General features: G+C 42.2%; 1 protein-coding gene across 3 annotated transcripts in view; it reads left to right on the top strand.

Annotated features, from left to right (window-relative positions):
- GPD2 (glycerol-3-phosphate dehydrogenase 2) overlaps positions 1 to 27,559 on the top strand; it is an 85,733-nt gene that overhangs the window by 15,312 nt on the left and 42,862 nt on the right. For all 3 annotated transcript variants that reach the window (XM_083408824.1, XM_083408825.1, XM_083408826.1), the window contains 4 exons: positions 4,481 to 4,652; positions 10,630 to 10,754; positions 13,809 to 13,906; positions 14,821 to 14,984. In XM_083408824.1, the coding sequence (XP_083264950.1) occupies positions 4,481 to 4,652; positions 10,630 to 10,754; positions 13,809 to 13,906; positions 14,821 to 14,984 (559 nt within the window). The remainder of the gene's footprint in view (positions 1 to 4,480; positions 4,653 to 10,629; positions 10,755 to 13,808; positions 13,907 to 14,820; positions 14,985 to 27,559) is intronic.

Here is a 27,559-nt window from a genome sequence, read left to right as displayed (position 1 = left end):
CCCTCTTCTCCAGCCAGCGGCCTCTGCCCTGAGCATGAGAGCTGTGGCAACACCAGAAAGGGGAGTGGAAAGTGTGGATGGGTGTGAGAGAGGGAGGGGGAAAGAAGGTACACTTTCTCTTCCTCCTCTCTCCCACGTGTCTCCATCATAACAACTGAATCTGGAAAGCCACGCTGTACATTGTCTGTGAAGGCTTGAGACAAAGGGCCTGGCAAGAGAGCAGCATATGATTTTTACGCTTCCACATTATTCTAACTTGCACATCCATTGTGCCGTGCTGTCCCCCTTACAGCTATTGCCTACATGCACCCGATAAAGAACAGCAGGTGGGATATAACTGGGGGGATTGACGCAAAGGAGGACAGCCCATTTACGGTGTTGACATATCTAAGCTGTGGGCATGTCTGGCAGCCGAACTGTCCTCTTTTTAATAATGCCTGCCAATCACGCAGATGACAGGGCGAAAGACCCCTGTGCCTGCAAGATGCAAGAAGGGATGTTGCCCCAAGACGCGCTCTAATTGGCTACCCGGTGCAGGAGGTCTCTTGGCTTTTTCTAAACGAGTCTTTTCAACGCTCCCCAGCATCGAGAGAAGACATAATTCAATTAGCATGCACACAGATCGTACTGTACATCCCCCTAGACGCATCTCATTTCCTTTGTAACAAGGCTGCTTTCTGCAAGTGTGCCAGTCACCCATCTCTTTCGGGCTTGGTATTGTTCGGTTGCCACTGTATTCGCTTGAAAATGAAGCTTTTAAAAGCTTTTATCAACACTTTAAAATAATAATAATAGTAATGAACTCCAGAAGTGAAGGAGTGAACTTCCACAGATCGATTAGAAGATTTGGTATGAATCTGCTTGGCTAGCTTATTATATTTTCATACATCCTAAAGATTCAGTTAAGTTGCATAACTTAATTTTTGGCTCAGGGCACAGGAAGTGGTAATGCATCGGTACAACGGCGAAGGAGACAATTACCACCCCTCTTAAGATAGGGAGCAATCTGGACTTGCTCTGCCTCATTTACCATTTACTGCAGTTCTCTCCCATATATTTTTAGGCTGGTTTAAGTAACAGGAGAAGCCAAACACTGCTAGCAGAGAGGAGATTTTGTGATGATGTCGCACGTAGACATGGGCAGCCGTTGTGAGTAGGTCGTTAACAGGAAATTGTTTGCCCTGTCAAGATTTTGGGATTAGGTTACATGACTACCATCCTATTTTGAAGGTAATGATGTTTCATACCATATGCCTGGATGATGTTAGGATATAATGCTCTGATATTTCATAAGATGGAAACAGGAAGATTTTCCACATTTAACCCATGCTAGTTGTTGGGTCTAGAAGAAGCCTGGATGAACACTTTTTAATTTTTTAAAGAGCTAAGAGCCTGGCCCGGTTTATGCACTAATCATTCCCAGGGATGCAACACCATAAAAGGCATAATGCCTGGCCAGAGCTACTGTGTTGATGGGTAAACATCATGGTGGGCAAAACAACTGAGCCCTTGTACTCAGGCACATCTCTGCTGCAAGACTTCAGCATTACACAGCTTAGCTCAGTTGGTTAGAGCATGCTGCTAAAGGTTGCAGGTTCTATCCCCATATGGGACAGCTGCATATTCCTGCATTGCAAGGGGTTTGGACTAGATGATCATTACAGTCCCTTCCAATTCTACAATCCTGATCCTGATTCGGACTGCGGTTTCCATATCCATTCCACTATTTTCTCCATACCACCCCATCTCAGGGTGACATTCAGCATGGAGGATTTAATAGTTACTAAACCAGCCCCTAGTCTTGGAAATATTCTTCAGGGCTCATTTGTGGTACATGTAAAGAAAAATGATACTGTGACCCATCACCTGTAAAAGTAGGGTGGGCTCCCATTACTATTCCCAGGTGCTGCAGTTCCAGAAGAATATGTAGGAGCATCTTCCTTGCCCAGATAACACGAGACTCTTAATCTCAGGGTGGTGGGTTTGAGTCCCACATTGGGGAAAAAGTTTCCTGCATTGAAGAGGGTTGGACTTGATGACCCTCGTGGTCCCTTCCAACTCTACAATTCTGTGATTCTATGATTTGGTTATATAGATTTAGGTGCCAGGCAGAAACATTCCTCTTCTACTATGCCTTTGGCCAATTGAACAATCTATGGCCTTTTAAACTGTGTGTGTGGAGGCAGGGTATTTTTTTTGTTTGTTGCTATGTATTTTGTGTTTTTATATTGTAAACAACCCTGTGATCCTTGGATGAAGGATGAAACACACACACACATACTGAGAAGTGAGTCACATTGCATTTGATGAGACTTAATTCCAGGTAAGGGACGCGGGTGGCGCTGTGGGTAAAAGCCTCAGCGCCTAGGGCTTGCCAATCGCATGGTCGGTGGTTCGAATCCCCGCGGCGGGGTGCGCTCCCGTTGTTCGGTCCCAGCGCCTGCCAACCTAGCAGTTTGAAAGCACTCCCGGGTGCAAGTAGATAAATAGGGACCGCTTACTAGCGGGAAGGTAAATGGCGTTTTCGTGTGCAGCTCTGGCTCGCCAGAGCAGCGATGTCACGCTGGCCACGTGACCCGGAAGTGTCTTCGGACAGCGGTGACCCCTGGCCTCTTGAGTGAGATGGGCGCACAACCCTAGAGTCTGTCAAGACTGGCCCGAAGGGCAGGGGTACCTTTACCTTTTCCTTTAATTCCAGGTAAATATTGCATCCCCCATCAGATTTCTTTCATCTGTTTTCTTTCATGGCTAGAAGCAGAGAATAGGAGTTTGCATAAGTGAATAATATAACATTGCAAAATATAAAAAATGTCATGAGTATCATGGATGTGAGTTGAAGCTTGGTCAGTGGATTGATTCAAAGCAGCTGAAATGTGCATGTGGTTTGCCACCTGTCCCCCATGTCTGCCTTTTAATATCATCTTCTGTACAGATAGTAAGTACCAAGGTATCATATTCAGTCTACACAGTTGAAAACGCAGTCGTGACTTTTTGGGAGTTGCTCGTGTCTTTGGCTTGGCTTACAGCCACTAATGCTGTGGCTTCCAACCATGAAGTCAGCTTTATGAAAATATATTGCAGAGCACATTTTAATAGGATCTATGCCTTCCTTTTTACTTCTACTTCTGTGGGGAAGCGTGGCAAAATGGAATTCAAATTGGCCCATATTCATCACTACAAGATAAACAGAATAAGGAAGGTGATGAAAATGTAGGATATGACCAACAGATTTTTCAGGAGCACACTTGCTTTTTTGTGAAAGAGACGGTTATGGTTTGCTCTCCCGCTCCGAAAACAAGAGCTTGGAAAGTTCAAAGGAATTAAAATAAGTTTTATAATAGGGATGGGGGAGGAATTCAGTTCACATTTAAGGATGACCCTATCTAGTTCTCGCTTTACGAAACAGTATGAGAACTGAAACACAGCCATCTTTCAAAATTCACACTTCTCTGAATTTTGCAATACAGATCTCAAGCCCAGTAATGTGCGTACTAGGGTAAAATATGCATAAAAATGCATATACAGTGGTACCTCGCAAGACGAATGCCTCGGAAGACGAAAAACTCGCAAGACGAAAGAGTTTTTCGTTTTCTGAGGTGCTTCGCAAGAGGATTTCCCTATGGGCTTGCTTCGCAAGACGAAACGTCTTGCGCCTTTTTTTTAAAAAAACCGTCAATGCATTCCTATGGGAAACCGTCAATACACAGTGGTGCTTCACAAGACGAAAAAACTCGTAGAACGAAAAAACTCGCAGAACGAATTAATTTCGTCTTGCGAGGCACCACTGTATTTGTGAATCGTACAGAAATGAATATTAGAGAAAATTGCTTTGCAATAATGTGTATGTGAAGAGAAAATTTCATGAGGACTTAAAAAAAATGAATCACAATGGGTTATGGAAGCCTGGCCATTAAAGCGTGCATGCGCTAATCCAATCGGTGGTATCACACGTGTATTTTACACGTGTTTAGGGAAGCTTTTAATGTTTAACAGACCACTGTATTTTAATACTCTGTTGGAAGCCTCCCAGAGTGGCTGGGGAAACACAGCCAGATGGGTGGGGTATGAATAATAAAATTATTATTATTATTATTACAGCAGCATCTGAAAAAGTGAAATATGAGTGGCCTCGCTGTTAGTATGCTGGACAACCTTCGTAAATGTATAGTAATCTGATGGACAGTCTTAATTCCCCCAGTTAGTTCAGATTAATATTAATAACACCTGTCATTATATAGCACTGTTTAAGCGTGCAAAACAAATGCACACTTGAATTTAACTGTCATTACGACAAGCCTAGTGATGTTATTATACCTGTATTGTTGGCAGAGGACCGAGGCTCCAAAGTTAGTAGATTGCAAGAAACTACCTGGTGAGTTTGTGGTACGCAAGGGATTTGAACCAGCGGCTTCAGTTTAAAATCCCAGCATTGTGCCATTCCTGGTCTTTTCGTGACCGCTTTGCTTTCTTACCTTTGCAGGGTGCTCTAGCATCTGTCGAAGCTTCGGAATGTCGGCCCTTGCATATGCACAGCACCCTTCCCTCCAGAGAAAGTCAGCTTGAGGCCCTGCGAGAAACCTGTGAATTTGACATTCTTATCATAGGCGGAGGCGCTACAGGAAGCGGTTGTGCTTTAGACGCTGTTACAAGAGGTGAGTCCTGCACACCGAGGTCAGCTGTGCCACGCATGGGCATCCGTTGTCCCCAAGATCTGAACAAGCCTTTTGAATGTACTTAAAGTCATCCAGCAAATATCAGGGTGTTGTTGTCAGAGGGTGTGGGAAACTCGGAGGCAGGAATCTGCGGAAATAGTAATCTGCATGCAGAATAAGCTTAGTCGAGGTAGAGTTTCATGACCCAGATTCTCCCCCCCCCAGCCACAAGTAGGCCGTGTTAGCTAGTTGTGATAAAAATATATGCCTTACGAAAATGGAAAAGGTCCCAACCAAAGAACTTAAGTTGACAGAACATGTGCAGCTTGCAGACTTTAACGTATAGAATAAGAGAACAAGAAGAACATACGTTTAGAGAAGATTGGGAAATGTTTATTGAACATCTGGAAAATAATGGTGGATGGCTGAAAAGGCTGGCAGCATTAAGTTAAATTCAACAGTGTAAATAAGTTTAGATGGATACAATAATAATGAAATGCTGAATGGTATAGTTTTTGTAAAATAAGCAGGGATTTATGATTTGTAAAATGAACCTCGGAAAGAAAAGAAGGGAAGTCATTGATATCTTAAGGATGTAAAAATGAGTGCTTTCAAGTGTAAAACAGAAAATTTAATAAAAATTATATATATGTGTGTGTGTGTGTGTGTGTATGTATATGTATGTATATGTATATATTTGTGTAAAGTGTGTGTGTGTGTGTATATATATATATATATATATATATGTCTTACACAAATAGCTGAATATAAATCTTTACTTGTCAGGCTACGAGCAAGTGTTTGCAAACTCCTCTAGACAGCATCTGCATGAAATCCCCATACTTCTCTCCTTTACATTCAAGATAGAACTAACAGAATAACCTCCCAACTGGCAATTGCCAACTGCCATCTTCTTTTCCCAACTCTATTTATTCTTTGTGAAATACATTTCCAATGAAATTACATTACAGATACTAGCAGACCGCTGTTCTTTCCGGCATGGTGTAAATCCTGGGATGGGATGGTCTGTAATTACACCAAGTCCTTTTGAAATACTGCCTTTGGCCCAAGGAATAGATCTGTCACAACCATCGCACGGACTGGACTTAAAATGGGCCCATGACTTCTTGGTCACCCCCCACAACTGCATGTCATAGACGCGGAGGATGCAGCAAAGTGCCCATTGTTAAAGGGACAGAAAATAATAAGATTGGGGAGTTAGTTCGGTTATGAAGCAGGTGTGGGGTACTTGTTCTCCAGATGTTGTGTTACAGCACCAGTTATCCCTGATCATCGGCTGCACTAATGGGCTGATGGGTTCATTTTCTGTTGCAAAGATCAACCCAGTAACATTTTTTCCCCCAGAGAAGAGAATTAAACAAAATTCTGGTTGCCACCTGCTACTAGTCTATTGACAGGAATCATTAATTGCCTTTGACAAAAGTCGTGGTTCAGCCACAAGTCCTTAGTGCTGGCTTTTGCTGCCAACCTGCGCACATTCCGACACAATACAGTGGTACCTCAGGTTACATACGCTTCAGGTTACATACGCTTCAGGTTACAGACTCTGCTAACCCAGAAATAGTGCTTCAGGTTAAGAACTTTGCTTCAGGATGAGAACAGAAATCGTGCTCCGGTGGTGCGGCGGCAGCGGGAGGCCCCATTAGCTAAAGTGGTGCTTGAGGTTAAGAACAGTTTCAGGTTAAGAATGGACCTTCGGAACGAATTAAGTACTTAACCCGAGGTACCACTGTACTCGGGTAGTCTGGAAGTGTGGTATCTAAGCCTACTGATAGTATAGTAGATTAACCTTAAACGGAGGCAATTTTTCCCGCCTCCCCCCAAAAACCACCACTTGAAACATTTTATTTTATTTTATTTTAAATCAAGCTTCCCAATGTGTTTTAAGATTTGGGGATGTTTCTTTTCGGCCACGTTGGTAGAACTAGATGTGAAAACAACACCGAACTAATCTGTATTTATCCTTTTCTTCCTATATATTTTGATTGTATTGGTAGTTTTCTGAAGTGTGAAATAATCATAGGCATTTGGTTAATGAATTGTGTATTGTTGCTCTTCATTCACGGGATTTGCACTCATATTAAGTTTGATGCTTCACTTAACAAATTCTGCTTTCTCTGTGTTTTGATACGTTTTTGCCAAATTATTCCTGATTGTATCCATTAATCTTCAGTCACATTTGACAAAAATAAATTGCTCTGATCTTCTAAAGTTGCTGGGAATAATTAGATTTTTTTTTTTTAAGGACATGAAAGTTTAGGGAGACCAAGAGAGGCTAATGTAGTTGTTTCACTAGACTTTTGCAATAAAGCTCTGCAAAATCCTTAAGGTGATGCTGGTGAAAGGAGTGCTCACAGTGTTGGATCATCTGCATTTCCTCCTTGGGTATGCACAGTCATGCTGCTCTCTTCAGCAACCTCTGCAAGAATCTTGTTGTACCTGTTTTCATTCATTCTTCCTTCCTGTTTTCTTTCTTGCGCACTTTTGAGAAACTGCCACAGGGAAGAGAGAGCACACTGACTGTTAAAAAGTTGCAACACCAGCAGAACTTACTACTTTCTTTTAGTTTTAAAAGGATTGCTTAAAAAAAAGAAGAAGATTTCTATATCACTATGATTTACCTCCCCCTGGAGACTGCAGTTTCCAGTCCTCTAGGTGCTTATCTTAATTGGATTTATTTTGTGAATTACTACATTTTATGAAACAGGCAAGTAATGGTCTGTGTTTGTCTGCCTGTGGCTGATCGTCATCTCCTGATAATTCATGTATTTCACACTGCAATTACTAATGGTTTGGCTCCCCCCCCCCCCCCGGAAGTTAACAATTGGTGTGAATGGTAGTTATATGCAACTTCTTCCTCAGTGTTTATTTAAGTCAACCTTTTTGGTTTTTGAAAATATACCTGAAAGTTCAACTGATCTTGGCACCAAAGTTACCTGTTAGCAAATTGCCTGTTTGGATCTTGGGGTGCAGTTCATTTCATCCAGTAACCTGTTGTCTGTAATATATACATTTGCACTTTTAGCTAATCCATACTATAAGCTGAAGGGGCAACATATCAGTTTCAATGTTGCAAGAAACCCCTTAACATTTTGGAATTTTCTTAGCATCAAACTAAATGATTGGATCTCATGACACCCCCCTTTATTTTCTTAAATCAGTTGAAGGACCTGAAGGAATAAGAGCTACATCATTTGGCGCTGGGCGGGGGGTAATGTTAAGTCTTTCCCTGTGCAACATTTTTCTTACTGTACCCAAAAACCCTGAAGCAGGGAAAACACAAGTATGTTGTCTCTCCCCCCCCCCATCCACTTCCATGGCTAATTGGAGCTTTAGGAGGGGGGAATTTAAATGGGGAAATGGCACCTTCTAAAGTTTCAATTTCCACATCTCCCAGTACAGTGGTCCTGATTCAAATAAGAAGAATAAGAAGAGTTTGGATTTGATATCCCGCTTTATCACTACCCTAAAGAGTCTTAAAGCGGCTAACAATCTCCTTTCCCTTCCTCCCCGCCCACAACAAACACTCTGTGAGGTGAGTGGGGCTGAGAGACTTCAAAGAAGTGTGACTGGCCCAAGGTCACCCAGCAGCTGCATGTGGAGGAGCAGGGAATCGAACCCGGTTCACCAGATTACGAGTCCACTGCTCTTAACCACTGCACCACACTGGCTCACGTCTCCCCATGACTGCTTTTAGGGAAAAGATGTCCCACGTCCTTTTAAATTTATTATTTTATTTTCAAAAGTTATATCCCACCCTTTAAGACCCCAGGGTGGCATACAATAAACAATAAAACCATCGGCAACAATTTCATGAAATCGGCCTTTGAGTTTCATTCATAAATCTCAGCTATTTCTAATGGTCACTTCCGCTTATAACTGGTTTTCTTAGTTGTGATTGTCCCCTAAGCACTGTATGCACTAGTGCAAGGAGCCCCCAGCAAGCCTTCAATCACTGGCCAATTTGTAGTGTACTATGTAGCTGCTGGTTTGCTCAGATTATTGGAAATAATATAATTGGACTGTTAACTAGCAGGGCACTTAGGCAGGAATGTGTAGTTGGGATTCTATGGCATAAAGTATGTCTATTGCAAAGCTTTCCAAGCTTTTTATGTTGGTGACGCGCTTTTTAGACATGCATCATTTCTCGACACAGTAATTCAGTTTTACTAACACACTGGAGGTTAAACTAACCCCTTGTTTCATCTGCTCGATAATTTCTGTTTGCACAACAGATCTCCTGCCCCCTTCTCCCTGGGTGTCCCCTGTACCGTACCCAAATCTGCTCTGGAAAGTTAGGGGAGCCCTCAGAATAGATTTAGGGGCATGTAGAGGGAGGAAAGTTCTACTGTGCAAGTTGAAATCCTTGCGCTGACAGAACAAGTTAGCTGAATACCCTTGTTCTGCAGAGTAAGCATATATTTCTCCACTACTAGAAAAGGAAAAAAAGAAAAGTAGACTGCGTAGGTCTGAAGTCACCTACTCTGACCTTAAATATTCAGGATAACCCTCTTCTCCTTCAAGTGGAATCCATTCCTCCTCCATGTGTGTATGGCAGAAAGAAAAGAGAGGAACCCTGGTTTTGCCTTCATCTTTTTCTTTTCGTTCACTTTTGCTACTTTTATTGTTTATACAAAAAGGTAGATGAGGTGTATTGCAGGATAACTAATCTCTGTGATAATAACTGTCGAGTGATAGCAGGATTTTTATTGATTAATCCATTGGCTTTTAAATTATAAAGATGTAAATAACATATTTCATGTTACTGAAACTTTAAAACAGGTGCCTTTTTGATATATTGAAGGAAGAGTAAAATAGATGTTTGTTAACTTCATTGTATTAATTTAATAATCACTCATTGCTAAAAGGAAAGGCCACCATTAAAATCTGTCATTTCCATTCCTTCTTGCACTAAAGCAAATAATTCAAGCAGTCTAAAAACAAACAAATAACAGTGTCCTTAATTTTGATATCTTAAAATTTGCCCTCAACTAAAGCTGATTAGTTATTTAAGCTAATAAAATTTTGCTGCCCTCGTAGTTTGCAATTTTAAGTATGTGAATATAATGATAAACTGGGGGAGTGCTGTGCACAGTCTAACTTTAATCTTATTTAGAGTGCAGTCCTGTAAGCACCTGCTCAGAAGGAAGCCCTACTGAGTTCAGTGGGACTTACTTCTAGGAAATGCCTACAGCAGTGGTTTTCAACCAGTGTGGCATGGCACCCTGGGGCATCTTGAATGATGGTCAGGGGTGCCACAGGCAACACCGGTCTATGTCCCTCTTTCCTTCCCTCCCTCCTCTGATGCCCTTTTGTATCCATGCCTTCCAAAGACTTGCGTGGCTCTTCGTTGCAGCAGCCCTGGCTTCAAGCTCCCCAGGTGAATGGTGCCTCTGGGGCTGGCCAGGGGAGAGAAGAGGAGAGGAGGCTGAGGGAACACTCTACAAGGGAGGGTGTCCGAAAAGTGGTGAGGGGCTGCTGGCTCTGAAGGCAAGGGGTGATATAATTGGGTTCTGAGGCTCGGAGCTCGTTTCCCCACAGGGAGCCGTGGACTCAAAAAACCCTCTGGCCTATAGGATTGTAGCCTTAGCATTGTGCTAAGGTGTTTCAGTATTCTTGTGTATTAGGGAAATGAAAGAGAAGAAATTCGGTTTTGGTTTGTTTACAGAATCCTTGGTGCTCTTCACACATTTTCCCCCCTAACTAATATAGTACTTACCTTCCTAAGTACTAATACAGTACTTATTTTCCTGTATCACTTCTTTTTCCAAAGATTTCCCTGAAGAAGCAGCTACTCTTCATGGCCAAAGAGCTGGCGCTGTGTGCGTTGAATACAAATTCATCCATGTTCAGTGTAATTTTTCTTGCGGTTGTCTCTACCCTAGAGAAGGGTCTTTAATGAATTACATACAAATTGTGTAATTTAAGAAGTTAATTTGGTTTTCTGGTTACGCAGGCCTAACAACAGCCCTTGTAGAAAGAGATGATTTCTCATCGGGGACCAGCAGCAGAAGCACTAAATTGATCCATGGCGGAGTGAGATATCTTCAGACGGCCATCATGAAGTTGGATTTTGACCAGGTAATTGTTTTATGGTGGTAGCTGTAAAGCAAAGACCTGTCTAGCTGATTTCCCTCCTCCTCTTCTAATTAAATTTGTTCTCACATTTATGGTTTTTAATATACCTCAGGTTTTGAATACATTCTTCTGTCGCTTGCCACAGACATTAGGCAAAGCATTCTGTATGCAGGGTGGATTCAGAGAAAAAATGGCAGCACTTAATTTCTAATTTATGACAAATCTAAATGGGACTATTTCCCTTAAAACACGGGGAAACCAAAGTATACATTTTAAAAAATGCATTTTTGGTGGTCTTTGTAGAGTTTGCAGTAACCTCCAGTCAGAATCTGAAGACAAACGGAGACATTTACACACTGAGATTTCTACAATGAAAAACAATATATTGGTGTAAAATCTCAATATGAATGAAACATTTTTTGGGGGGGCTTTTGTAACTGTAGTAAACCTGTCTTTACAAGCAGAGAACACAGCTGGGATTGAGGAGCTGGGGAAGAAATACATGGGGGCTGGGTGGAGGTGAGAAAATCATCATCATCATCACATTAAACTCCAGCAACAAACTTTTAGAATTATCTACAGTAAAATTCAGGTCCCTCGGCCCAGCCCATAGTTCACAGTGCATTTGAAATGAGTGTCTAGTATTCCTGGAACTGAAGGTACATTTAGAATCCTTCTTCTCATCAGAGTAGCTTTCTGCATGCAAGAAATGTTTTGACAGGTTTGTGTAATCTAAGAAATAATTCTGCATTTTGAAGTGCTACAGTCCTAGGAAGTATGTACATTTAGGTTCTCACAGACTATGCAGATCAAAGCACGGTGCTTACTTTGCCGATTTTAAATAATTGCATCTTGATTACTTTGGTAGGATTGTAAAGGGGCAGAGAAAAGGTTCTAAGGCCTTCATGACTGGAACTATAGACACGGTGCATTGATTTGTTTCAGGGGAATCAGTTGATGTGCGGCACATCTAATCCCCTTTGGCCTATCTGTGCAATGGGCTCTATCCTGCATGCTTCCTATACCCATCTGTATGGCTGACAGTGATCACTGAGGGATCAATATGTGTTATAATTCCACGATTCATGCTTGCCATTGGGGTGTGTGTCTAAAGGGGTATCTTCACAACAGAATAGGTGTTGTGTAGCTAAAGCAGACGGCGACAGAGGAGTTAGCTGAGAACCCTCAGTTCCTCGGTGGATGTCGTGTCCAAAAACAGGAAGCCACAAGACACCACATTTTGTGCTGCTCATCGGTGCGCCCCTATCATTCAAGTCAGGGATCACCAGCCAGCAGTCTGAAACTACTTTTTTGGCGCTGATCGTCCCTACCAAATTGTCATCAGTGGATAGTAAAAAATGTTTGATCAGTTTTTCCTGTGCAGAAATGAATCCACATGTGTATTTGGCTGCCAGTTTGCCCCTTGAGGGCATCTGCCAGGAGGTATTCTCAGACTCCCTACCCACCCTAATTGACATGCACCTACCATCTGACTGCACATGCTCCATATCTGTGAAGTTGTTGCTGTTTGCCAACTTTATTTATAGAACCTGAGCATCTGTAAGGAGAGGTCAGATTGCTCCTTTCCTGAAGAATCAGGTGGTTGCTATCTTTTGATACATATGCTAGGGTTAAGGTCAGTGGTGTAGCATGGGTACAGACAGGCCTCAAGTTTGGGACAAGCGTATACTATGCTTCCCTGTCAAAATGGGGATTGACAGATTTTAATTTTAAGCACCTCTTCATTGATTTGTTTGAGCTATATGCTTTTGAGCACAGGAAACTAAAAGACACTTCCTTCTGGCATCTCGTTTTCAGTGCCAATAATGTTTTTAGGTCCTCTATATTATCACACAAGAACGCCGGTTGCACTGTAGGTTAAACCACAGAGCCTAGGGCTTGCCGTCAGAAGGTCAGTGGTTCAAATCCCCGCGATGGGGTGAGCTCGGTCCCTGCTCCTGCCAACCCAGCAGTTCAAAAGCACGAAGTGCAAGTTAGATAAATAGGTACTGCTCTGGCGGGAAGGTAAAACAGCGTTTCCGTGTGCTGCTCTGGTTCGCCAGAAGTGGCTTAGTCATGCTGGCCACATGACCCAGAAGCTGTACGCCGGCTCCCTTGGTCAGGGGTCCCTTTACCTTTACCTTATATCACCACACAGCGTATGATAATCGTTGATAGGTTTCCTTGTTGGGGTAGCTGGGAACACTTGGGTGACATATCTTGCTCTTTACACACCGGAGAAAGATTTTCGTAATTTTGTCTCAGGTATTCTAAATTTTGACAGATTGCAAGTTCAGCATGCAAAGAAGGGCTCTCCCTACAGTATAACATTGGTTTGCTGAATCATTGCTGTTTTATTTTTATTTTTTAATTTCCCCCCACATTTTTTACACCAATATTCCATGTCACATTTTTACTATTTAACTTAGATCATCAGACCTCCCTCCCTTCATGGGTTTCTACTTTAATAAGAATTGACTGCATATTTTTGTATTACCAACTCCTGATTATTCAAAAATAAAAGAAAAAGCATATAATAAACATTTCACATTATAAGCTCTTCACATTCCTGCCAGTAATTTTAAGTGTTTACAGTGGTCTTTTAGATAATATAAAAAATTATTCCAATCTTTTTCAAATACTTGATCTTCATGGTTTCTGATCTTTGCTGTCAATTTCGCTATCTCTGCATAATCGATCAGTTTCGTCTGCCATTCTTCTTTCGAAGGTAATTCTTGCTGAATCATTGCTGCTAATTTGCTCGCCTGCTTCGTTAATATCTCTCTGAATACATCTGCAAACTACTACATTGTGTTAAGGGAGTAAGCCCTTTCGGGAAACAAACAACAGGGGGAATTAGCTTAAATGTTTGGTTATATTGTTGTAGCCCATCCTGGAGCCTTTTTTCCAGTTTGCTAGATCCTTACTAGTTTACGTTCCTAGAGAAAATGTAGTCTTTTGAGCTAAGGTGCTTGTGAGAGGATAGACAGAATTGCTGTGGAAGAATGCTCTCTGGCAACATAATCAAGAATGTATTCTGTGTTGTTATTTTTTTAGTACAGAATGGTGAAAGAAGCCCTGCATGAACGTGCCAACCTGCTTGAGATCGCACCTCATTTATCTTCTCCTCTGCCTATAATGCTTCCTGTTTACAAGTAAGTCACTTGATGTTTGTTCTGAATTTGCTTCATTTAGGGTGGTTGTTCAATCTGGGTCACTGGGAATGAATTTTGACATGTTTCCCCCTTAATTATGTTCTTCAGTTTGTGACAGGCTTGCATCCTTGATTGTGGAGGTAAAAATTTCACCATTGCAGTTGCGGATGTCTCGCCTTTTGCGAATACAAATTCCAGAGGGAAGCTTTTTAAAAGGACCTTTGTCCAATTTTGCAGGACAGAGGGGCTGGAGATGTCACTGGGGACATCCTCTCAGTCAGAGGAAGGTGGAAGGGCCATTAAGTCTGAGAGGGACATGAGAGGGGATGCTAAGACACTGTTCCTGAATTGGGCAGCTGGTGTTCTTCTTCATGTCTTACTTTGGCTATTGCAAGGGGACCAAGTTTGGGGCCATGGTGTGAGGCTGAAAGAAAGTGAGTTGCCTAAGGCCACCTAATAAGTGTGTGATTCATGTGAGAGTTGGAGTGGATATATTCTGGTTTGTAATTCACAGTCTTGATTTTTTTAAAAAACCATCCACCTTACAGAAGTTCAAGGTGGTTCAGAATAAGGACCATAAAATGCAATAAAACAATCACAAAACCAAACAGAGCAGCAGCCCAAGAAATAAAATGTCTTGCAGTGTCCTCACGCAGTGTTTTGTCCTTGTACCAACCCTCTTAAGATACGTTAGGCTTCAGAATTGACCTGTAGAAGTTACACCCTTTGCTTCATGGAAGTGGAGAGACGAGAATGGGACTTCTCCCACACACATCAAACCCACTCTGGTTCTTTTGACTCTTCAGAAATATAGTTGTGGTTTGCAGTATCACTTCTGAAAGACTATGCAGTAGAAACCAGGCATGTGAAATGGTCTCCTTGATTTATCTCCCTCCCTCTGTCTCTTCTCGTAGGTGGTGGCAGCTGCCGTACTACTGGGTGGGAATTAAACTCTATGACCTTGTAGCAGGAAGCCAGTGTCTGAAAAGCAGCTACGTACTTAGCAAATCAAAAGCCCTGGAACTCTTTCCTATGTTGCGGAAGGACAAACTCGTAGGTGCCATTGTCTACTATGATGGTATGTTCTCTTAACTACCTAACAGCTTTTATTTATTTTTAAAAAAACTAAAACATTAGTCTGAAACAGAGACCGTTGCTTCTTCATTAATTGGTTTGCTTGCTTGATTCACTTGTGTGAAGCTAGTTCCTGTGCAGCTACTCTTCAGCAGCATGCCTTCTTCTAGGTTGAGTCATGGGTCGTTGATGGCCCTTCATCATCCACTAGGAAGTGTGCCAAGAGATTGGACCAAATGGCTCTTCTAATGTATTTCATTTCTGTGATTCCAGGGCATGTTCATATGTACATGTTCTTAACTCATAGACAGATATACTGTATATGTTTATAACTGACATCTGTGGGTGATGGGGCCACCACAGATCTAATATTTCCTGTCAGAACTTTCCATATCTTCCAGCGTCAACTCAAATGCATTTAACTGCATTTAAGTGCATGCATATATGAACCAGCCCTGTGATTCTAATGGAAAGAGGACAGTATATGTCGCATATCTGCCGTCTGTAGAGTAAACTTGTGCTTTCTGAGTTTTGTGGCTCTCCAAGTCTGCTCCCCTGTAAGTGGGCTTCTTTGTGTTTCCATCCACAAAGCCTCCACATCTGCTTTAGGTTTTGGAAAGATGTTTGTTTGCTATGCATTTGGACACTTCTTTACAATATTGTGATTGCATTTTGTATGATGGTGCCTGAGGTGAAGGGACAGGTTTCCATTTGTTTGGAAACATTTGGACACCATTTTGAGTCAATATGGCAGACCGAACCTTTCAAAAACTGCAGTGATTTTAACCCCTGCACCAGTTTTTAGGTTTGTCAGAATTCCTAAGCGACGCCACGTGTGAGGGCACCAGTAGTAAATGTGTGGCAGTTATGGTAGACGTGTCAGCCCAACAGTCAGGATCAAGGAGGTGCGGTTAGCCAGCCGCCAGTGAGTTTCTTGAGCAAAGAACTCTTCAGTAGCTTCTTTCACTAAACTTGGATGACTCTTCAAGAGCATCCCATCTGCATTTTTGGGCACAAAATGAAATGTTACATGCACATTGAATTGGAGTTGAACCTGCATACATTTTAATAAAGCGATGGGGGGAAGCAGCCTCTACCAAATGTGTTCAGAGATTACTAAAAGCCAAGAAATTCAGTTTGTGATGTTGGAATGCAACTATTTCCACAGCAGGGTGCCCACATAACTACTTTCTTATAGCTCTCTGCCATTCCTATGTACTAAAGGCCATCCTCGACTGTGAATTTCTTGTCTTTGTAAGACCCACAAAATGCTTTTTGCTATCAGTTTTTCCTCACTGGGTGTTTTTATGGGAACTTCCCCACCCCCCGCCACACTGTTAGGGGGCAAGAGTGTATAACCTTGCATTTTCTTTCTTTTAAAAAGCCCCTCATGTAGCCAGCAAGCCATCTTTGCACTAGCAGGATGTCTCTCCGAATGTTCATGAATAAGATGCGCACACATTGAAGTACGAAGGCTGCCTGATGCTTCACTATGCAGCCAGATCCCACTCTCCACAAATCTGGTGCTGTATTGCCAGCCCCCTTTTGGGAAGCTTTGCAATGGCACGTTAAATGTGGGATGAGCTGTGATTTGGCTGTGTAGTGAAACAGTCATACAATGGCTTCATTGTGGACTGAGCGGAAATGCAAATTGGGTCAATCTGTGCTTCTCCATCTGACTTGAGTTATCCCAAGTCTGCATCCTAAACTGTAGAGTAGTTCTGTAACAGATACGATCAATTTTCAGTGAGAAGCATTGCAGCATCAGTAATCTGAAATAAGCAGTGATGGTTCTTGGTTTGTTCTGTTTAAGAGTACCAACCTTTCCCTTGCTTATCTCTTTCTTACCAGAAAGAACTTGAATTAAGAGCAGTCTCCTTTCCTTTTGGGCACTTCAATTTTTCTCTTTCCCTATGAAAGAGTTAAGGAAATGGTGGGGGCTCACAGCATGAATTCGAAACTTGAACACTAATTTTCTCTTAACTAAAATAGCCTGTGCCAAATCTCATTTTATAAACAAGGAGTCTGAAATGCTTATAAAAGTATGAGTCTCTTAAGCCGCAAGAACAGCATTGGCTGCTGTGTGCTTTTTGTTTGGGCAGTCAGAGATCTAGTAAGATTGTTGTCATGTCAATAATGAGCAAGCAAAATCCGTTTTGAGGCTAGATTTTTCATCAAATGGTTTGAGGCTCAGTTTGGTTGGTGAGTTGAAGTGATTTACAAGCAGAGCAGAGATCCAGTATTCCATCTCTGTGTTTTCATAGCAATTGTCTGATATTACTTAACTATAGAAACTGGGAAGTTACCGTATTTTTCGCTCTATAAGACGCACCAGACCACAAGACGCACCTAGTTTTTGGAGGAGGAAAACAAGAAAAAAAATATTCTGAATCTCAGAAGCCAGAACAGCAAAGGGATCGCTGCACAGTGAAAGCAGCAATCCCTCTTGCTGTTCTGGCTTTTGGGATAGCTGCACAGCCTGCATTCACTCCATAAGACGCACACACATTTCCCCTTACTTTTTAGGAGGGGAAAAGTGAGTCTTATAGAGCAAAAAATACAGTAATTTTTTTTAAGGATTTGATTGCTCGTTAAGAGCAAGATAACCTCTAATATTGGGCAGGGGGCATTAGCTCAATGGCAATGAGAGATGCTTTGTCCACAAAAAGTCCCTTGGCATCTTTGGTTAAAAGAACCTTAAATAGTAGGCCTAGAAAATCCTGCTCTTTGTTTGGTTTTATAATACTTCAGTCTGACTTTTGGCCTGATTTTGTTTCCTGGATGGATGACTTGCACTGGGCATCTCCTGGACCACTCAGCATCTTATCAATATCATTAGGAGGTGGCTGTGGTCCTCTCTGATGGGATAAATAGACCAAACAGTGCTGAAAGACTTCTGTTCCATTTTCATGGCCACTACTAGCCTTTGTGGCACCTCAAAAGTCCAAATCATCCACCATACTCTTTAATATCTACATAAAATTGCTAGAATAAGTCATTTAGAGATTTGAACGGAAATGTTGTCAGTATGCAGGCGACACTCAGTTCTTCCTCTTGTTCCAGCTGCTAGATACATAGAGGCTGTGGAAACCCTGAACAGATGTCTGGTGGCAGTTTTGGGATAGATGAGGGCAAGCAAGCTGTTGCTCCTTCCCCTAAAAGACCAGGTTTTGCAACTGGCTGGCTTGCCAAATGTGATCCTTTTTTTAGAGAAAGCATGCACTGCCTCATATCTTAGTAAGCCAACATTGAACCACAGTTCCAGATTTAGGAGGAGCCAGGATCAAAGTGCTGAAGCCAGGGGAGCAGAGGAGAGAAAGGAAGGCGTGTGCTTGGTCCATGCATGTTCTGGCCTTTGTAAACCATGCTTGGATTTTCTGAATTTCTGCCTTGTCTGCTGAACTGGTTGAATGCTGTCGATGCCCACGTTCCTATAAGCTACATGTGCAGCACATGGCTGCTGTTCATATGAATCTAGCCACTCCCACACTCACCCCGACCAGCAAAAAAGAATGTCCAGATATTGATAGTTGTTACTCTCCTGCACAGTGTGTGGGAGCTTGGCTCTGGGATTTGTTGATCATCTAGGCCTGGACTGTTGCCTCAGGAGGGAATAACTTCCTGAATCTTGATTAGCATGAACCAAGAATTAGCTGCTTATCAGTGGGGTAGCAGCAACTGGTAGAAATTGATGCCTTCCTGCTTTAATGCCCTTTTCTTTTGACCCTAGCTCTAACACCCTTGGTCTATCCCTGTTTCCTCTTTCTGTTTGTCTCGGCTCCCTGTTTACTGCATCCCTCTCTTATGATCTACCTTCTGCTTTCAGTTGCCTTCTGTAAACCTGGACCATGAGTGTATTTCCCAAAGTTTACTACAGTGGTACCTCAGGTTACATACGCTTCAGGTTACATACTCCGCTAACCCAGAAATAGTGCTTCAGGTTAAGAACTTTGCTTCAGGTTGAGAACAGAAATCGTGCTCCAGCGGCGCGGCAGCAGCAGGAGGCCCCATTAGCTAAAGTGGTGCTCCAGGTTAAGAACAGTTTCAGGTTAAGTATGGACCTCCGGAACGAATTAAGTACTTAACCCGATGTACCACTGTATCAACATTCAGAAGGGGGGGGGGGAACTCTCTGTCTGGCCTCTGGTACTGTCCCTGGGCTACACCTCACCAGTTTGGTTCTGTTCCCCTCCTTTTTTTGCATGGCTGAAATGCTTCTGCTGTAGACATTGGTTTCTTCATGAACTTTCGCCTCTGGCCTCACCCAGTACCAGGCATCAAACTTTGGGTGAACAGTCAATCAAACAAATAGAAGAAATTTCTTCAGGTCCCTTCTCCTGGGCTGAAAATGCTAAGACCAAAATTGCAGGATTGCTCAGTGGGTGGCCAGCCATCCCTTCCCCCCACAGCCTGGCTTGTGAGCATAAGAAGCGGGACACACAAATTGTTTGTGATGCGTGCAAATTGCCACAGCCGTGGGTTGAGTGTGGCGTGCTAAGTGATTCAGCAAACTTATTGGCTCTATGCCCAGGCGGAAACAAACAAAAAGAAATAAAAGAAACCACTTTTTACTAAAAACACACACCACTTTGGATTTTAGCTATCCTGAAAGGTTTTGCTGAAGATAAAAGAAGATTATTTTAAATAAAAAATAAAGGTCATGCAAACTCGACTCTGTTTGCCTGTTGGTTATGCTGGGACAGCGGAAGGGCATTGTGCTGGCATTCTTCAAACCTGGTAGCTGCGTTTAGCATGCCCCAGCCACGTTATCATGATTTGGTACTCAGAACTAGGCACTCACTCAAATAAAATGTGGAATTTTAGAAAGTGCCAATGAAGTAGCAGCTCGTGCCTTTGTAAAAAAAGGGTTTGGTAACCAGCTTCCTTGGAGGGTTGCTTTGAGAGTGAAGTTAGGAGTGGGCCAAGGCCCTGACTGCTTCCCACACCCTTATATTACCTGGTGTCATAGAATTGTACAGATGGAAGGAACCCTAAGGATCATCTAGTCCAGTGGTTCTCAACCTGTGGGTCCCCAGATGTTGTTGGACTACAACTCCCATCATCCCTGAGCTCTGGCCTTGCCAGCTAGGGGTGATGGGAGTTGTAGTCCAACAACATCTGGGGACTCACAGGTTGAGAAAGGCTGATCTAGTCCAATGCAGTGGACCCATACGGGGTTCAAACTTGCCACCTTGGCATTATCAGCATCATGCTGTAGCCAAGTGAGCTATCCAAGCTGGTTTCTGATACTGTTGCTGCAGATCACACTCCACAGTTTCTCTTGCCCCTCAATGGCCAACTAGGGAATCTGCAGGGGGCTAGATTTGGCCCAGAGGCCTTCGGTTTCTGATTACCTGAGAGTGGACCCTTCCAGTCTTTATATGGTGATGGGACACCTTTGTGCCTCCTCTCTATTCTCTTCCATCTGTTCCAGCTTCTTAGACGTTATAAGACATAAGTTATAATTTGTGTTGTTAGTAGCATCTACTGGCTGCAAAGAGAAGTGCCTCGCAGCAGCTATTGTCCCCTTCTTTTACATTGGGTAGATTCAGGCCATTAAAGGGTTTATTCTCTCCCCCGCCCCCGGCCAGATCATTTGCTCAAACACTTTTATGCCTGCCTTTAAAAAACGAACTTAAATGCAAAATTGGGTACCAGATCTCCATTCCTTCCTCTCCCCCTCTTAATTCCCTAATTATTTATCAAACCAGTGACCTGCCAAGTATTTCATTTTCTACCATATATTCTCGCTTTGTAGGCTGTTGTTGCTCTAGCCTTCTTTAATTGCATTTTAAATTTGTTTATACAGGCAACAACAACAACAAAAAAAGCTACATTATAAATGTTGGATGTACCAGCAGCAGCAAATCGCAGACTTTACCAGGGGCTATTCTTGGTCTGTAGAAGCATCAGGAAACCTAAGCATATGTTGGATGTTAGCCTGGGTGTACACAATGTGTCCTATTTATTCAAGGTTTCCTTTGAAGCTGCAACTTACAAGTTTGTTTCTTAGGGGTACATGTCAGACTTCATTTAGCATTTGTTGGTATTCAGATACTGCTGAATAGCAAAAAGGCAACATTTTGGGGGAGGAATGTGGCTGCTATCTGAGCAGTGATCTGTCAGTTTCATTTATGTAGCTCAAGGAAAATTAGTAAAGAGGCACTATGGAAAAACCAACACTGAGATTTCTAGAGAAATTTCTAAGCGGTTTCTTTTTTGAAGCAGAGAGAATTTGATTTCAATGTTTTGAAGCTGTAACGTGGGATGCTAGGGAAACCATGTGCAACTTGGTTATTAGAAATAAAAATTACCTCTTAAAAAATAAATAATAAGCGTTCACACAAAGCATTTGCTGATTTTAATGGCAAGGGTCTTGCTTAGATACTTGATTATGCTTCTATTAAAAGACTCCCTTTAAAGATTCTAGTTGAAGCATAGGCACGTTTGAAAACATTGATTTTTGACAATATGTACTTAACATCTTTTAAAATCTTGGGAACATTTTGTAAACAGTTCTAATTTGCTGTACTAAGGCTGCAATCCTGTACACACTTACCAGGGAGTAAGTACTAAAGAAACCAGTGGGGTTTACTTCTGAGTAGGCACACATACAAACTGTTATATGTGCCTTTTAAGAAATAAGTTCCATTGGGTAAATTGAGTGGTGTTTGTGTGCCAGCGGAACAGACTTCTACTTTGGGGGGGGGGACTGTGGGGGGAGGAGAGGAAGAGAAAACACTGTTGCATGAGAGGATGCCCATTCTGATCACATACAGACACCATTTTATTTCAGCCAATGCAACTTATTATTATTAAACCATGAATCACTTCCCATGAGGCATCCCAAAACGATTTACAATTTAATATAAAATAAATAAAAACAGTTCAAACTCCCTTAGTAAGCTCTGCCCCGCACATTCTTAAAGAAATAAGAATTAGAAGAAGCATATATTTGAGACTTAAGGGGTTTAAGATATACTAGCAAATATGAAACATTTGCATGTATCTGTTTAGAATAGGAGAAAGTTTCTTAATTATTGTCGGGGGGGTGAGTGGTCATGTCACTTTTGAAAAGTGAGACTCTCGCTCATTGTAAACCCTACAAGATTTTTTTGATTTTTTTTAATGTAGGGGGACAAAAGCACCAAAAAATCAATGGAAAAAACCTGAAGAACATTCATTAATCTGTCAGCAGTGGAATAAGTACTTTCCCCCTTCTAGCCTCCTATGGTTGTCTTTCCAGCGTGCGCTGAATTATGAAAAGTTACAGGTTTATAATTTTACTTTTGACTAATTTATAATTTCAAGGCTATCAAGGTATATAATTGGGGGCGCACAGCTCAGTAGAGAACTTGCGCAGTTCTAAAACTTCATACGCTTAATTTCCAGCGTTTTTCTCATTTGGAAACGAAAACAGTGTGACAGGCTGCCATTGAAAAGGTTCCTTGAAGCACGCTCCTCACAATGGAAATATGACAACCTCTTTGGCGGTGCAAATCCACGGGTAGCAAGAAGCAGCAAACCGAGGGAACTGTTATGGGTAGTTAAAGGCAGTGCTGAGACTCGGAATTATTTTGAATAATTCCTATAAACTGGAACTCTTTAGGGGGAAACCTGCACTTACCTGCAGCGAGGATGGCTGTAGATGTGGAGAGCTGATTTCCTGTTTGTGGCGGAATATGTGGGAAATGAATCATTTACCGTTGGATTGTGGCATCTTTATTTTTAATTGAAGGGCTCTTACTACTATGGTTTAGTGTAAATAGCATGGGGAAGAAGGAAGTCTAAAATTTCAAGTATCCTGATGAATTACGGCTGATATTCTGCTTGGTGCACAGTGTTATGTGATACCTGTTCTTTGCAGTTGTTGCTTCCAGTACCTTTTTGTGGGGTTTCATCCCTCAGAAGAAGAATGAAGATCAATTTAATTTAATTTAATAAAATGAACTTGATGCCCCTCAATCACGAATGCCCTCATAAACACCGTGTAGTCTCCCTTCCGTGTTTGAACTACCTCTCTCGTCCTCTTCTTGCCCCCCAAAGTCACAGAGGGCAGCCGCACATATAAGCATACCTACTGGACTCCTTGTTTTTATTCCTAACAAAAGGCCGGCTCTACATTCCATAGCACCGCGGTTGCTGGAGGCGCCGTTCCCAAAAGCATGCAGATGATAACTGCATCTCCTGCTGTACCTGTAACAATTTAATTGTATAAGTCAGCCCAGTCAAGCATCCCCAGCACATGACTGGGAGACATGAAATTCATTGTCATTATTGTCCCTGTCATTTTGGATCATTATATCCTGCTGTAGAATTTTCCTCACTTCAGTGCTTTTTTTTTTCCTCCAGGAACCGGGGATTATGGCTGAGGTTGGGGTGGGGGCAGGACTGTGAACTACATTTACCTCAGGGGAGCCACAGATTAAATTGGCTTTGCTCTCTGACTTGCTGGATTCATCTATTTGTATGCTGTGAGTTTAAGGTTGGAAATTTACGAGTACCTGAGTGAATTTCCATGGTCCTGGCTTTATTTGGTTTATGCATTATTATTATTATTATTATTTTGGTGGAGAACTCAACAGTAAATGCTTGCTCTCTTCACAAGAATCAAAATGTGGGTTGGCTCTTCTTAACCCATTTTATCCTTAAAAGATCCCACGTTATTCTATAGGAAAGTGACATTATTTGCACGTTACACCACAGATACATCTGTATTCCCCAGCTTGTCATGGCTTTTCAGAGGCAAGATTCCATTGAAGCATGTAATTTATATGTGTGTGTTTTATGCGAACTTAATGGTAGGCCATTAGTTAATATGTATCTTGTTCCATAATGTAGGCATGGTGGTGTCATGGATACTGCTAAGAAAAGAAAAATGCTCTTGTGGGAGGCAGATTTTTTTTCTTTTTGGTGCATGAAACTTTGAAAGGCTCCTAGCTATTTCCTGAATTGTTTAAAAATACGAATTGGATAAAAGCCAGCCAGGTGACTTTGTTTCCTTTCTTCATTGTGGTACAGGGATAAAACTTGATTGGGGTAGGGTAGGGTTGAAATACTGCCTCAAGGCCCCCCAACCCAAATGCCCCTCTGGTTTGATTTATTACATTTCTAGGCCACTTTTCATTCAAAAGAACCTCAAATCGGCTTACAAACAATAAATGGCAATAACCTGATGGAACATAATGGAACATCACAAAAGCAGTGTAAATCAGGCACGCCCAAACTCGGCCCTCCAGCCATTTTGGGACTACAACTCCCATCACCCCTAGCTAACAGGACCAGCGGTCAGGGTTGATGGGGATTATAGTCCAACAACAGCTGGAGGGCCGAGTTTGGGGATGCCTGGCATAGATCATATAGAAGAATTAACAAATCACCAGTGAAAACAATTACCAATCTATAAAACACTGTTAACAAAGCAAGAAATAAAAAATAAGGATTGGACATCAGGATTGGAGCAAAAGTCATATGATTTAGCAAATCAATACAGCATTTGGAATCTATAAAACAATATTAAGAAAATAGCAGCCAGAAATAAACTCAGCACTGTTAAGTTCATACAAAGGCTCTCCACACCCCATGACTCATAATCTTTCACTCTGTTCAGCTCATTGAGACCCATATACCCATGGCAGCAGCCCCTTTCTGAAGGTTCCTCGGGCTGGAGGGTGGAGCAAGGCAGGTGGAAAAAGGCACTGCCCTACTGGCCACCCAGTGTCTCTCTTCCCTCTCTGCCTCCGCCATGTGCCTGGCCAAGTGACTACAATCATCTTTGCCCCAATGAGCAGAGTTGGGGTGGTAGTTGTATCTGTAAGAGGCAGGAGTTCCCATTGGTGGTAGAAACTGCTACCTGCAACAGCTGCCTTTAAAGGGACAGCTCTGGGTTCTGGAAGTGAGAAATAAAAAGAAGGTGCTGGAATGGCTTCACGTATTGATTGGAACTCCCCTTCCTCAATCCCTCCTTGCCCTGCCCGCATTGTTGCCAGGCATTTCAGTGGAAATTAAGATATCTAATCATTCTGATTTTACCTGATTATATATGTAGCCTTTTGTGTGTGGGAGAATTCACCCTTAAGGAACATGGGTAGCACTGGTCAGTACCAACACAAATAAAGTTGCTTTGATGCGTATTAGACCTAGTTGACCCATAGTACAGAAGAAGTCAGTATAATAAATGCTCCAGTTGTATATAATTGCTGTTCTCTCTTTTCTGGTGTGGAATTGGCCCTTGCATATTTGATAAAAACCCTGATTGGGAGATCTGTTGTTGGGGACCTTAACTGAAGTGGCTACGAAGAAGGCCAAGACATTAAAATCTCAGGTGTTTATTGAACTTTGAGCATGAAAGGTTTTGCTGTTTGGGATAAAATCTCCCCTCCCCACCACCTCAAAAACTGATTGCATTTAATGGTTGCTACTTATTTAAAGTTCAGTCCCCTGCCACGAGTTTATTTTTGAGCAATTGACATTATTTGACTGCATCTTTGGGGCTGCTGCTGTTCACTTTGCTGTTAACCACCTAGCACGACAGGCACACACCAATAACCTCCTTTGTACATATCCAGAGCCTCCATTGGTTTGTAGCTCCCTCACATGCATATGTAGGTATTTAAAGCTGTTGGTCCTCCATATGCTTTTTCTGTGAACCGCAAATATAACATCAGTGTATGCACGGCCATCACACTGCCACGTTATTTATGGAATTGTCCTCAGTTTTTGGCGCTGCCATGGCTGGTTCTATTTAAGTTGAGGTATAAATATTTCTACCACACTTAAGTGCTTTCAGTCTCTGCTGGCTAAATTCAATTACAGTCGACCCTCCGGATACAAATTAAATTCATTCTGGGGGTTCGTCTGCAACCCAAAAAGTCCATAGGTGCCGCTTTTGCGCATGCACGCGGCGCGATTGAGTGCTTCTGCGCACGTGCAAGGCATGCAGAATGCTTCTGTGCATGCGTGCGTGGCAAAATCCAGAAGTATACACTTCCAGGTTTGCCATGTTCATATCCCAAAAGTTACATATCCAGAACGGTACGTAACTAGAGGGTCCACTGTATTGTTTTGTCATTTCAGATACGTGCCATTTTCTTTGGAATTAGATTTTCTATAATTGTAATAAATACATACTCTGCTTAAGGTGTTTCCCCCTTCTTTTTGTTGCTTCCTCTTCCTGTAGCGAACAAGGATTCCTCATTATTTATTTAGAAACTACCACATGTCTCCAGTGAGTGATGAAGTCACTCTGCTTCATGAAGAGTAATTCTGCATCTTCCATATATCTCTGACATATTACCTCCTGTCTCTTTTTATACCCTTAGATCATAATTCTGGTTTTAGTTGGTTTAGAGAAGGTCACGTAAGAGGAAGTAATTTCCTTGATGTCCTATGAAGTGGGCAATAGTTCATAAAACTATTGACTGGGCTCCACTTGAGCAATTGTGATATGAGACGAGATACGAAAAATAGCTATTGACCAATTCCAATGGAAAGAAAATGCTTGCGCCTGTGTGTGTGTGTGTGTGTGTTTGCATTTGCGTTGTGTGTGTGATGCAAACATAAAAATGCAACTTTTGTCCTCACTGATGCTTCTCACAGAGAATTAGAAAGCTGTGATTTGGTATGCATGTAGGCTGACAGGCTGGTTGTTTGAAAAGTCTGCAAATGGGACATTTTAAATGGAGTGGAGTCTTTACATGGCCAACAACACAGTCCAAGCCGAGTTTCCCATGGGCTCAACAGGGTTGTGAGAGTTTGCATTGGAGAGAGCTGGGGAAGGTTTTGCAGCAGCCACAAATTCATGTCCGCTCTAGGCAAGCAGTTGGGTAGAAGAGGATGGGACGTCTCTCCTCACAGTCTTCCAAAATCTCCGAGTTGCATCAGAATAGAATTCTAATGGCAGCCGGGATTGTATCTCTAGTTGCAGAATTCAAGCTGTGTTGTGCCTTTTCGTCTGTACCAGTCTTTGTCCACCTGATGCCCTCTCGATGCACTGACCTGCAGCTCCCATCAGTCCCAGCCAGAATGGCCAGCTTGGCAAAGACTGGTCTCCATGTGTGCATATGTGCGCGCACACAAACACACAAAATTTATATAAAGATTTCTATACACACAGGATGTGTTAATTATCCCTTGTTTCATAATGTGCGCTGACATCGCCACATTTGTCCAACATTGTAGCATGGCCACAGAAAGGCTGTCAAGACATTTTTCATTGTGACATTTTAGCGTGCCTTCCCTAAACTGGCACTGACAACATTTTGCTTTCATTTTAACACTATGCATTTACTTACCCTGACACTGCAATAAGATGCCTTTGACAAGTTGAAGGCTGATACAAAGGAAGTGGGGTAACAACATAATTAAAAGCCAACACCACCAAGTAAATCCTAATTCTGATCTGCCCCTCGCAACTCGCCCCCCTCCCCATGAAGAGAAATTCATTATCTGGGAAGGCCTCTGGCATTGCACTTCTAAGTGCCTGAGCAGTGATTCACACCTGGTGTCATGCTAGTCATTCCTCTCTGACTAGATACCACTGGAATATCATTATTTTTACCTTTGATACAAACGAAGATA

The sequence above is a fragment of the Podarcis tiliguerta genome, assembly GCF_965153285.1.
Source record: "Podarcis tiliguerta genome assembly, chromosome: 1".
In the NCBI taxonomy this organism is placed as follows: domain Eukaryota; kingdom Metazoa; phylum Chordata; class Lepidosauria; order Squamata; family Lacertidae; genus Podarcis; species Podarcis tiliguerta.
This window is presented reverse-complemented; position numbering and strand designations above follow the sequence as displayed.